Source organism: Staurois parvus, unplaced genomic scaffold (genome assembly GCF_062004578.1).
Source record: "Staurois parvus isolate SC_StPar_1 unplaced genomic scaffold, SC_StPar_1.0 ptg000191l, whole genome shotgun sequence".
Lineage (NCBI taxonomy): Eukaryota > Metazoa > Chordata > Amphibia > Anura > Ranidae > Staurois > Staurois parvus.
In genome coordinates this window covers 7888217-7902308 of record NW_028317987.1, presented here as the reverse complement: position 1 = coordinate 7902308, position 14092 = coordinate 7888217, and the positions used below count along the sequence as shown (strand labels likewise).

The window sequence follows — 14092 nt, the reverse complement described above, 5'->3', positions numbered from 1 at the left end:
GACAATTGTCTGCTATTTACACTCCGTTCCTCCGCACGTCACCTGATCACATGACAGCTTACTTCCACAGATTCTGGACAGATTTCTGGATGGTAAAGGTCAAAGGTCACTCTTCAGTTTAGGAGAGGTAGGACGCACCCAGGAACAATGATTTGGTTTGTGTGGGAGCCTCATATAGAGGACCCCTCAAATCTCCCCATCCAAATGTCCCTCCATCCAGAGTCTGTATGTCCTATGACATCACACTCACCTCACAGCCCCTCCTCCCAATGTCCCTCCATCCAGAGTCAGAGAATCCTATGACATCACACTGACCTCACAGCCCCTCCTCCCAATGTCCCTCCATCCAGAGTCAGAGAATCCTATGACATCACACTGACCTCACAGCTCCTCCTCCCAATGTCCCTCCATCTGGCATTTTTCTGATGCTCTTAGGATGTGGGGGCTCCTTGGTATCCTCACATGTAAAGTGGGACTGTTGGTCCTGCGTTGTATGTAATGACATCAGAATGCTGCAACAAGCCTATACCCTGCGTAGTGTGGGGGTCCTGTGGGGGGGAATTATACCTCAGCCTGAAGTGGGGCTTTAATAAAATGGAGACCTGAATGGAGAGGTGAGGAGGATTCTGGGAATATCATTTGATGTGACTCTTTGTGTTCAGATGTAGAGTTTTCCTCCTGTGAAGTCTGGAGATCATATGACATCACATTGCCTCCACCTCCCTCCCTGATAGAAGAGAGAAAGAAGAAGAAGATTCTAGAAGTCACCAGAGAGATCACTGAGCTGCTGACAGGAGAGGTGAGCGGTGCCGGGAATTCTGGGACATTCTCCAGTAACAGACAAGGGATGTGTCTGGATGGTGACTGTATCATTGTGTGTGTCAGGTTCCTATAAGGTGTCAGGGTGTCACTGTCTATTTCTCCATGGAGGAGTGGGAGTATTTAGAAGGACACAAGGATCTCTACAAGGACGTCATGATGGACAATCAGCCGCCCCTCACATCACCGGGTAAGAGGAGACTTTATTGTAAAGGAGAGAGCAGTACGGAGGATCCACCTAGATCCCCCATCATCTGATAAACACATAGAAACAATGGATTCAGTCAGTGTGTGTGTTTCCTACAGATGGATCCAGTCATGGGAACCCACCAGAGAGATGTCCCCGTCCTCTGTATTCCCGGGATTCCACACAGGAAGGTCACACCATCCCTCACCATCATCAGGTAGATGGATCCAGTCATGGGAACCCACCACAGAGATGTCCCCGTCCTTTGTATTCCCGGGATTCCACACAGGAAGGTCACACCATCCCTCACCTTCATCAGGTAGATGAGGAACAATCACTGATAGTATCATTAGGATCTGTACATTATCTGCATTGTTACCATTGATGTCATTTTTATTATATATTCAGAGTGGAAACCTGAGAGATCCTAAAGTTGAGGTTAAAGAAGAGATAAAAGAGGAGGAGGATGAGGATGGGGGGATGGAGGAGTCAGAGCTTCTAAAAGAACACAAAGATCTGTACCAGGACACCATGGTGGAGTCATCCAGCTACAGGAACCCACCAGAGAGATGTCCCCGTCCTCTGTATTCCCAGGATTCCACACAGGAAGGTCACACCATCCCTCACCATCATCAGGTAGATGATGACAATTATTGGTAGTTGTGATTTATACACAGCATGTTTGTTACAATGAATGTTTTATTATATCTTTCAGAGTGGAATCCTCGGGGATGAGAATATTGATGTTAAAGAAGAGTATAAAGAGGAGGATGAGGAGTATGGAGTGATGGAGGAGTTTTCAGAAGGACACAAGGATATGATGGAGCCACCTAATACCAGGAACCCACCAGAGAGATGTCCCCGTCCTCTGTATTCCCGGGATTCCACACAGGAAGGTCACACCATCCCTCACCATTGCAAGGTTGGTGGGATGGAGCATCTAGAACATGGACCTGTAGAGACTATATGTGAATTTTTATGTGATCTTACATTTTACAGATGATATTTTCTCTCATTTCCTTGATTTAGAGTGGAGATCCAATCGATATAGAATTTGAGGTGAAAGCAGAAGAAGAAGAGGCGTATGTGAGGGATGATCAGCAGTCTATGGAGGAGGATGGAATAACGGGGACATTTATAGAGGAGGACACTCCTACAGAGATCAGCACAGGTGGGTCATGAACACTAAATCCATTCCTCCACCCATACTGCTCACTGATTGGTCCAGAGTAGGGTGGGGACTGGGTGATAGCAGCCTGGGTGATATCTGTTTTTTTTTACCTTCATGCATTTTTCAGCCTTTAGAGCCACATTAAGCCACCACTGATTATTGGACAACATCACACTTGTAGCGCTCACCCCGGATGGGCCAGCTGATATTTCCTCAGGCTCTTTTTCAAAGCTCGCCCAGTGGCAGCCAGGCACACAAGATGGAAAGATGGCGCTGGACCCGTAGGGTTATCTTCCTGGTATTTTTCTATGAAGGCATTGATGTTGGTGTAAATGATCCGGTTTCTGGGCAGGTGACTTCTACACCCCCGAGGATCTCCACATCTTCATCCCCCTGGCTTGTAGTGTAAGGCAACGAGAACTGAGATTGAAGCTCCACACCACTGCTAAGAGGTCCAGATACAATTTTAATTCCAGTAAAAGCCGGTTTAGGGGGTCAGAGCGCAGCCTTCATCAGGGCTTGACTTCCAACAATGGGAACAAACCAGAGGTTTGGCGGCCACACAAGATGCTTGTATTTCACAATGCACCAAAAACACTATTGTAGGTCCAGTTCACTTTGATGCCAGTCAAGCCCTGATGAAGGCAGCGCTCGGACCCTCGAATCACGTTGGCTACTTCTTGGATTGTACCCCTAACTGTTAATGAATAAAGTTGTATCTGGACCTCTTAGCAGTGGTGTGGTGCTTCAATTTCAGTTCTTGTTCCATCCCAGTCACTCTTCTGTCTCCATGAACAGTCTAGGAATATCCCTTTATAGATGATGTATTATGGGGTGACCTGGGATATGGTGCAGGGGGGCTGTTGGGTACTCCAGTAGTAGTGTAGTAACATGGGGACACTATGACTTTCTCACACTTCTCAGAACGGTCCTTCCAGCAACAACTAATGGACTGAGTGACATGAAGACACCAGCTGGACTGCCCAGAATGGAAGCAGCTCTTCAGGCTGGGAACTTCTCCTCCTGGACAAGAACAGGGCTGCCTCAGACCCTGGACTATTTATGCACTCCCTGGCCACCTACTGGGCATCCTCCTCCAGGGATTGGCTGAGACAAAATAAATATGAAGGCTGTGAATCTGCCTTTTCCAGCCCACTATATTTTATATTACTCCAGAAGGCAGGGGAAGCAGTTGAACCTGAAGCCAGTGAAGCCTAGAACAGTCCAAAACATTCAATCACTGATTACAGGGGAGCAAAAAAGGACTAAAGGTGCCTAGGCTATCTAAAAAACCTGTCTAGGAGGGTGCTACGGACTATATAATTTATATTACAACTTGACCCATGCACTATATACTGTATGTTGTACATTACATACTCCTGACCCCTGCACTATATCCTCTATGTTGTACATTACATACTCCTGACCCCTGCACTATATCCTCTATGTTGTACATTACATACTCCTGACCCCTGCACTATATACTCTATGTTGTACATTACATCCTCCTGACCCCTGCACTATATACTCTATGTTTTACATTACATCCTCCTGACCCCTGCACTATATACTCTATGATGTACATTACATCCTCCTGACCCCTGCACTATATACTCTATGTTATACATTTAATCCTCCTGACCCCTGCACTATATACTCTATGTTGTATATTCCATAGTCCTGACCCCTGCACTATATACTCTATGTTGTACATTACATCCTCCTGACCCCTGCACTATATACTCTATGTTATACATTATATCCTCCTGACCCCTGCACTATATACTCTATGTTGTACATTACATACTCCTGACCCCTGCACTATATACTCTATGTTGTATATTCCATACTCCTGACCCCTGCACTATATACTCTATGTTGCACATTACATACTCCTGACCCCTGCACTATATACTCTATTTTGTACATTACATTCTCCTGACCCCTGCACTATATACTCTATGTTTTACATTACATCCTCCTGACCCCTGCACTATATACTCTATGTTGTACATTACATCCTCCTGACCCTTGCACTATATACTCTATGTTGTACATTACATTCTCCTGACCCCTGCACTATATACTCTATGTTGTACATTACATCCTCCTGACCCTTGCACTATATACTCTATGTTGTACATTACATACTCCTGACCCCTGCACTATATACTCTATGTTGTATATTCCATAGTCCTGACCCCTGCACTATATACTCTATGTTGTACATTACATCCTCCTGACCCCTGCACTATATACTCTATGTTATACATTATATCCTCCTGACCCCTGCACTATATACTCTATGTTGTACATTACATACTCCTGACCCCTGCACTATATACTCTATGTTGTATATTCCATACTCCTGACCCCTGCACTATATACTCTATGTTGCACATTACATACTCCTGACCCCTGCACTATATACTCTATGTTGTACATTACATACTCCTCACCCCTGCACTATATACTCTGTCGTACATTACATTCTCCTGACCCCTGCACTATATACTCTATGTTGTACATTACATACTCCTGACCCCTGCACTATATACTCTATGTTGTACATTACATACTCCTGACCCCTGCACTATATACTCTGTGTTGTACATTACATACTCCTGACCCCTGCACTATATACTTTATGGTGTACATTATATACTCCTGACCCCTGCACTATATACTCTATGTTGTACATTACATACTCCTGACCCCTGCACTATATACTCTGTTGTACATTACATACTCCTGACCCCTGCACTATATACTCTATGTTGTACATTACATACTCCTGACTTCTGCTCTCCCCCCTCCCCCCACTGCTATATATACACATAATATGGATTCTCTTTTTTTACCCCCATTTCCTCCCAGCTGAACATTTTATATCGGATGATGTGATTGGAGCACAGACTTTTACATGGTGATAATAATGTGATAACATCCTCCAACTTTGGACCCTTAAACAGAAAGTGATAATGAGGGAGGAGTCAATACCCCAATGATGGTGGTCTTCAGGATGAGTCCAGTCTTCATCTTGGTTGTTCTCACCCCATCCTCACTCTCTGACCTCTGGTGGGGCTCAGCCAGTCCTGGTTTGGGGGAACCAATCAGCTCCTGTCTAGTAATCCTCTTTGTCTTTGTATTTTAGTCCATGGCCGGGAGATGAGGAAAACCTCCGAGGATTGTCTCACTTTGTCTCCAGACTGGAAAGTAGAAGATGAGGACATCACACAGTATAGTCCAGGAGAAAACCCGTCTCCCTCCAATGTCCATCCGGCACCACCCAGTGTAGATGGACCATCGGATTCTTCGTATCCTGAGGAACCTCAGACTGTGCGGGACCGGGCCGGCCTTCCAACAAAGAAGAGGCTCTCCTGTACTGAGTGCGGGAAGGGTTTCCGGCGTAAATCAGAGCTTAATGTACATAAAAGATCTCACACGGGGGAGAAGCCATATTCCTGTCCTGAGTGCGGGAAATGTTTTTCACATAACTCTAGTCTTTACCTTCATAAAAGATGTCATACAGGGGAGAAGCCATATTCCTGTCCTGAGTGCGGGAAATGTTTTTCACAGAAGTCCTATCTTTACCTGCATAAAAGATCTCACACAGGGGAGAAGCCTTATTCCTGTCTTGAGTGTGGGAAATGTTTTTCAGTCAAGTCCATTCTTTACAAACATCAGAGATCTCACACAGGGGAGAAGCCGTATTCCTGTCCTGAGTGCGGGAAATGTTTTTCAGTAAAGTCCAGTCTTTACACACATCAGAGATTGCACATGGGGGAGAAACCGTATTCCTGTACTGACTGCGGGAAATGTTTTAGTTCTAACAACAATCTTAATAGGCATAAAAGATCTCACACGGGGGAGAAGCCGTATTCCTGTCCTGAGTGTGGAAAATGTTTTTCAGACAAGTCCAATCTTTACACACATCAGAGATTTCACACAGGGGAGAAGCCGTATTCCTGTCCTGAGTGTGGGAAATGTTTTTCAGACAAGTCCCATCTTTACACACATCAGAGATCTCACACGGGGGAGAAGCCGTATTCCTGTCCTGAGTGTGGGAAATTTTTTTCAGAAAAGTCTAGTCTTCACAAACATCAGAGATCTCACACGGGGGAGAAGCCGTATTCCTGTCCTGAGTGCGGGAAATGTTTTTCAGTGAGGTCCTATCTTTCCAGGCATCAGAGATCTCACACGGGAGAGAAGCCATATTCCTGTCCTGAATGCGGAAAATGTTTTTCAAACAACTCTAATCTTTACACACATCAGAGGTTTCACACAGGAGAGAAGCCGTATTCCTGTCCTGAGTGTGGGAAATGTTTTGCACATATGTACATTCTTCACAAACATCAGAGATCTCACACAGGGGAGAAGCCGTATTCCTGTTCTAAGTGCGGAAAATGTTTTTTAGAGAAGTCCGATCTTTCCAGACATGAGAGATCTCACACGGGGGAGAAACCATATTTCTGTCTTGAGTGTGTAAAATGTTTTTCACATAAGTGCAGTCTTTCCAGACATCAGAGATCTCACAAAGGGGAGAAGCCGTTTTCCTGTCCTGAGTGCGGGAAATGTTTTTTACAGAAGTCCGATCTTTGCAGACATCAGAGAACTCACACAGGGGAGAAGCCACTTTCCTGTCCTGAGTGAGGGAAATGTTCCTCACTGAAGTCCTGTCTTCCAGCACAGCAGGGGTCCCACACAACCCTGGAGGTGTATTAGTGCCTTGAGTGTGGGAAATGTCTTCTAGATGAATGTTGCTGGACATCCCAGCTCTCATGTGGAGAAGAAGCACACCCTGATATACACCTCAGATATACTCCATGGCTGATCTTCATCATGGAAGAAACAGTTCGAAAGGAGATCAGAGGTCCCCAAAGACATAGATGAAGTGTGGGACCGGGTTGGTCATTGATGGCAGGAGAAGAATAAAAATGGAGTTCTGCCTGAAAGGATCAAGAGAACCTCCATTGTGTAGATGTACGCCTTTTTAAGTATTAAGTTAGATTTTTGCAGATATATTAGAAGTTTAATGGAACTGTTTTAGTTTGCTGAAGGATGTATCTACAAAAGATAACATGACCCTGAAGTTTTCTTTGCCCGGCTATTTCTCAGAAAGCTAGCAAAAACAGTTTATACCAAGAAATGTATATGTCATGTTTCATGTAATCAGCTCATGATGGAAACTTACAATTACAGTTTTAGAACTCGCTCCCCCCCCTTATTATTTCTGTATCCTATATAATCTTAGTAATGTCTAATAAACTTTGAACATCTCTGAACATAAGCTGCCGTTATTTCCGTGTTCCAGGGGTGTTCCCAGAATTCTGCTGATAAACCAGGAATCTCTCCACATACCGGGGGTCTCTGAGGGGATAAGAAAATCATCCTTTCAGCTGGGGGCTCGTCCGGGATGACCACCCACCTCACTTGGTAAGTAAACCTTTTGTCTTTTATGACCAAAAGCTCTTTCTTGCCCTGTGTTGAGGGAAGGTCTTGAATCATTCTGTATTGTCTATATAGACGCGTGATAACCTGTATCTACTTTTGGTAAGCAGACTTAACTCTTTGGTAGTTACAAAAGAGTGCACTATATATATATATATATATATATAAAAGAGTGTTTTTGGTAAGTCACAGATTGTTCTTTGGTAGTGTTAGGGATCCAGGTATGACCAGAGATGTGTGGACTGACACAGGGAAACGCAGGCTTCAAGTATGGTGTAAAACAATATAATTTATTAAGATTATACAGTACACAGTGCAAAAACCAAACCTTCAATAAATCACAATATGTGCGGGAACACAAACGCAGTCAGGCAGGGTCGGTAACTATCGGGCAGACAAGGTACCTAGGAGCAGGCAGGAGAGTGGTCAGGAATAGCCGGGGTCGGTGCAGGCAGAGTTCTAGCAGAGTCACGATCAGGCAGGATGCAGGTACAGGGGCTCATGGGAACAAACACCAAGGCACTGACTGCAGGCCTGGCCATTGCTTAAATACACCTCCTGCAATCAGCCTCAGGTGATGGCTTGATTGCAGGAGTAAGATTCTGGCTGCTGAGAGCACCCGCTGGCCAGCACAGGTACTGCAGCCCACAAGGCAGGTGAGCCCCAGCACCACCTGTGCTGAGCCCATTCCTAACAGGTAGAACAGTGAAGAGATAACTTTTGGGAAGTTATCAAAAGGTTAAGTCTGTGGAGCAGATTCTTGTTTATCTTTTTCTTTCTGTTGCGTAGAAGTATAAGTTAATTTGTTGTGTGGAATGAAATAAGATTATAAAAAGGTAAGATAGATAATCTTATCCACTGTCTAAATATGGGTCAGGGAGGTAGTTACCCACCAGGTCCCCCAGAAAAGAGAAAATTGTAAGGATTATGTTACTAGAGTTTGTGGAATGGATTATTTAATCAATCCCTGGGTGGATTGTATGGCAGGCTGGACAGAAGCCATGGGAAGTACAGACCCATTCCCGAGAGAGGGAGAGATTTTATGGGAATTTTAGGGATTTCTCTGAGAGTAACATCAGAAGGAGGTATTGTTGTCAGATCCTCCAAAGTACCCATTATACCCACCTATTTCAATGAGAGTCATCCCTCACACATTACACCCCCTCCTGATACACATCCAGTCTGGGCCACAAATTTTATGGATGTAGGATTGATTTCATGTACACCATACACAGTCACACTCAAGGAAGGGGCATTGCCCTACAAACAGAGGCAATACAAATTGTTGCCAGAGAAGGAGGAAGGGATTGCTCCTCTAGTGGAAAGATTTTTAGAGACAGGTATTTTAGAAGAAACGGTTTCTCCTTACAACACACCTATCAATCCTGTTAAGAAGCCGGATGGCTCCTATAGGTTTGTACAAGATCTGAGGGCCATAAATAATTTGGTGGTTCCAATAGCCCCAATAGTGCCTGATGTGCCATCACTCTTCACCTCCATTCTTTCTTTTTTTTTTTAATTCAAATATTTATTAATTTTTCATATTTATACATACATATAAAAAAAAGGAAAGAAGAACATAACAATATATTTCTTCAACAATCTCATATAATATATACAATTCTTAATCCTATCTCCTTCTATTTCCCCCTTTTTATATCCCTTCCCTCCACCCCTACACCCTACCACGTCCCTCCCCCCTCCCACTCTGCATTACTCTCTTACATCCTTCCCTATAAAATCAAGAAACTTCTCTTATCATTTCCCAGTGCTTCACATATATTCATTTGATGTACAAAATCTTCCCATTTCCCCATCTCCTATTATATATCTCCATCTTGTCTTCTTGGATATAGTACAATTTCTCCATCCTAATAATCTGATTTACTCTCTCTACCCAATCCTTTTCTCTCGGCACCTCTGAGCTATGCCAGAACTTAGGTATCAAACCCTTTGCTGCATTTACATAGTACCATATACCCAAGTCTTTGTATTTATTCACTGGTAACTCTGTTTTATGTAATAAACACACTTCTGGATCTAATCCTATCTTTATCCCTGAGATTTTCTTTATTAGGTTGACCGTTGTCTCCCAAAAGCTTTGGATCATTGGGCACTCCCACCATATATGAAACCACGTACCAATCTTTCCACACCCCCGCCAGCACTCTTGTGTTCTCTCTACACCCATTTTATGTTCAACAGTCGGTGTGATGTGCCATCTTACCAAACACTTATAATTTACCTCCACCTCTCTCATACTAATGTTTTTGTGTGTAAGTCTATATATTTTCCTCTGTTTATCCTCATATATCTCTATCCCCAAATCCTTTTCCCATTTTTCTATGTACATTGGTTTTGCTTCCGTGCTTAACTCTGTGAGAATCCTTTAAATTTTTGCCGTACCCCGTTTTCCATCTCCCCGTGATTCCAACAACCTCTCAAACAAATTCCACTCCTTTCTCCCTCTCATGGGTTTTGGAAGACCCTCAACAAAGTGTTTTAATTGGTGAAATTTCCACTCATCAATCTTAACAAAAAGTTCCCCTCCACCTTTCTTTAAATCCTTCAATGTATTCAATTTCTGTCCATCCATAATATCCCTTAGTTGAATGTCTTCCTTTTTAATCCATTTTCCCATACTCCCCTCTATACCTGGTGGAAAATACTCCATATTCCTTAGTGACATTAATTGTGAGTTAAAATCCCATTTCATACACTTATGTAAATTATCCCAAACCTTTAAAACACTAAGTGTATATACACTCGTGGTATCTTTTAAACCTCTGTATTGTGCGGGTGCCCATATGTTTCTACTCAAATCAACTCCACTCAGATCGTTCTCTATCTTAACCCACCTTTTCCCCTCTATATTGTGTGTCCAATCATAAATTCTAGTTAGGACTACAGCATTATAGTATCTCTTGAAATCTGACACTCCCAATCCCCCCCTCTCTTTACTTCTACTCATCACATCATAGGATATTCTAGATTTTTTATTTTTCCATATAAATTTTATCATCTTTTTAATTTCTTTAAAAAAGGCCTCTGGGAGTCTAATTGGGATCATCTGAAATTTATACAAAACTTTGGGTACAATTATCATTTTTATCAGATTTATACGTCCTATCCAGGAGGGGGTTCCTCCTCCCAGTTTCTTCAGTTCCTCCTTAATCTCATTTAGAAGAACAATATAGTTTAATTTATACAATTTTGCATATGAAGCAGTAAGTTTAACCCCTAAATATTTTATCTCTCTATCTCTCCATATAAAAGGGCATTTTTTTTTATCTTTTCTTTCTCACTATTTGGAAGATTTACATTTAAGATCTCAGTTTTTGTTGGGTTGATTTTTAAATTTGATAATTCCCCATAATCTTTTAGGCTTTTTATTAAATTCGGGAGTGTTATCCTAGGATTTCCCACATAAAACAACAGGTCGTCTGCAAAAGCTGCCACCTTATGTTCAGTTTCCCCTATCTGTATTCCCTTTATGTCTACGTTCTTCCTAATTGTTTCCAGCAAGGGTTCTAATGATAACACATACAACAATGGGGACAACGGACATCCCTGTCTTGTCCCATTTGACATCCCTATGGGCTCAGATTTTTCACCATTAACCAAAATAACCGCAGAGGGCGCTTTGTACAATTTTCCTATCCACTCCCTCATTCTACCACCTACCCCCATAAACTCCAGGGTGTCCATCATAAAATTCCAATTTACTCTATCGAAAGCCTTTTCCGCATCGATCGAGAGCACCACTGCCGGGGTTTTCCCCTTCTTAGCTTTCTGGATCAACAACATAGTTCTGATTCCATTATCTCTACCTTCTCTCCCTGATACAAAACCAACCTGATCTCCCTGGATCCATTCTGACATTAAATCTTTCATCCTATTTGCTAAGACCTTTGCATATAACTTCGTGTCTACATTTAGAAGTGCGATTGGCCTATAACTGGAACATTGAGTAGCGTCCTTCACTTCCTTATGTATAAGTGTTACATGTGCTTGTAGGGATTCCTGTCTAATCTCCATTTCTCCACCTAGGGTATTCATATACTCCTTCAATTTAGGTATTAACAGTTCACTATATTTTTTTATAATACCTCACAGTATATCCGTCTGGGCCAGGGCTTTTCCCCACTTTAGTGTTTTTTAATGCTATTTTTATTTCCTCCTGTGTGATTTCTAATTCCAGGGATTTCAATAGATCTTCATCTAACTTTGGTAATCCTGCATTTTTTAAGTATGCCCTTCTTTTTTCTCTATTCTCATTTTCACTATTATTTACTAAATCCTGAGGATTAATATTATACAACTTACTATAATATTCCTTGAACACCTTTTCTCCCTTGGGATTTCTTATTTTTTCTATATAATTTCTATTTTTCTTTTTTCTCAGGGCTTTCATTAAATATTTTCCTGGTCGATCTCCCCATCTATACCTCTCCCCTGCTACTTTATGAAATACTCTCCTCCTCTCTTCTTCCATTAATATTTCCAGTTCTTTCTTCTTTTTTATTACCTTCTGTCTTATCTCACTTGTTCTATTTTTATGGATCTGTTCCAGGTCATATATTTCTTTTAAAAGCCCCGTCATTTTCTTACTCCTTTCCCTTTTCTTTTTTGCCCCTAGCGCGATTAATATACCTCTAATATATGTCTTATGGGACTCCCAAACAGTGGCCACTGACACGTCCCCTGTTTCATTCTCCTGAAAGTATCTTTCCATCTCCTTTCTACTTTCTAATCTGCTGATCAATCTCTTGGTCTAGTAGAAGAGCCTCATTTAACCTCCATCCTAACCCCCTTGTCAGCTGCCTCCCCCATCTTACCTTCATTATAACCGGGGCATGGTCTGAGAGAGTCATTGTCTCTATTTCTACTTTAACCACCCTCTCAATAAGTTGATGATCTACCATTAAATAATCCAATCTCGAGTAAATCTCGTGTGCATTAGAGAAGAAGGTATAGTCTCTTTCCTTTCCATGCATTACTCTCCATATATCCACTAGTTGACCCTCATGTATCTCCTTCTTTAAGGTCCTCAGAGACCTACCTCCCTCTCGTTGCACACAAGAAGTTGTGTCCATCTGTTGATCCAAGCATAGATTCAAATCCCCTGCCACTATCAATCTTCCCTTTTTAAAATCCATCAATTTACTTAATATCCCTTTCAGGTATACCTCTGGTCTCTTATTTGGGCAATAGATATTTGCTATTGTACACTCCATTTCCTGCAATCTCCCCTCAGGATCCGTCTCTCTCTCCTCCACCTCCCACCTTACGTTTTTTGCAAACCCAACTGCCACCCCCTTAGCTCTCTTAATTGGGGAGTCTGCATAAAACCATGTTGGATAATTTCTGGTGATTAATTTAATATTTGACTTAATCTCAAAATGTGTCTCTTGCAAAAAAACTACCGAAGCTTCTCTATGTTGTAATTCTTTAAATAGCTTAAATCTCTTCCCAGGACTATTCAACCCCTTTACATTATATGTTATAAATCGTATATCTTCCATATTTCTACTACTCATATTTCTATTACTATACCCCTCCCCTCTCTCCTCCCTCTCTCCTCCCCCCTCCCCAACACCCACCCCCCCCCCTCAACAATCCTCTCATCCCCCTCCAACCCCCCCTCCCCCATTAGGCCTATTCTTTGCCATCTAATCCTTTGTGAGCCTAATGCCACGTTCGGATCTTAACCCTGAGGTGGATCTCTAACCTTGTACGATTCAGCTTCCCTCCATTTCCCCAAATGCTCCCCTTTCCTTCCATTCTCTATTCTTTCTTCTAACTTGCTGCCACTCCTCTTTTCCCTCAGCATATATCCCTCCTTCTTCTTCCGCCCAACCTGGAATCTCTACTCTTGGAATATTAAGTTTATCAAAAAAGTCTCTCAAATCCTCAGGAAATCTCAAGTATGCAGTAACTCCATTCTTCCATCCAATTAGACACATTGAGCCACTCCATCTATATTGTATATTCTGTTTTTTCATCTGTTCTATTAGTGGTCTCAATGATCTCTTTCTCAATAATGTCTCAGGTGTCAAGTCTGCAAAGATTTGTAAATTTTTCCCTTCATACTCAATACTAGATCTTCCTTTTATCTTCTTCCATATCTCTTCTCTCTCTCCATTTTTATTAAATTGTACCACTACATCTCTCAGTCTCTCTTCCACCCGATCTCGTTGGAACCTTCCTAACCTGTATATATTGTCTAATAGGAATGTCTCAGTTCTGGATCTACCCATAATGGAGTTTAGGATTTTATGTATTGTCTCTCTTAAATCTTTTTCTTGTGGAAGCTCCAGAATTCCTTTTATCCTGAGGTTATTTTTCCTATGTATGTTACCTTGTATCTCCAACTTATACCCCAATTTTTTCTGTTCTTGCCTAATCTCCATTATCTGATTTCTCAGTTCAGGAATGACTTGAGCGTGTTTTTTAATTTTTTC

The 14092-nt window shown here is 42.2% G+C and overlaps 1 protein-coding gene across 1 annotated transcript in view; it reads left to right on the top strand.

The window, feature by feature from the left end:
• The first annotated feature begins 2039 nt into the window (after window positions 1–2039).
• The window catches only part of LOC149461959 (uncharacterized), a 74920-nt gene continuing 62867 nt past the window's right edge, over window positions 2040–14092 (top strand). The window contains exon 1 of the mRNA XM_089677709.1: window positions 2040–6821. Within this exon, the coding sequence (XP_089533835.1) occupies window positions 5346–6821 (1476 nt within the window). The 5' untranslated portion in view covers window positions 2040–5345. The remainder of the gene's footprint in view (window positions 6822–14092) is intronic.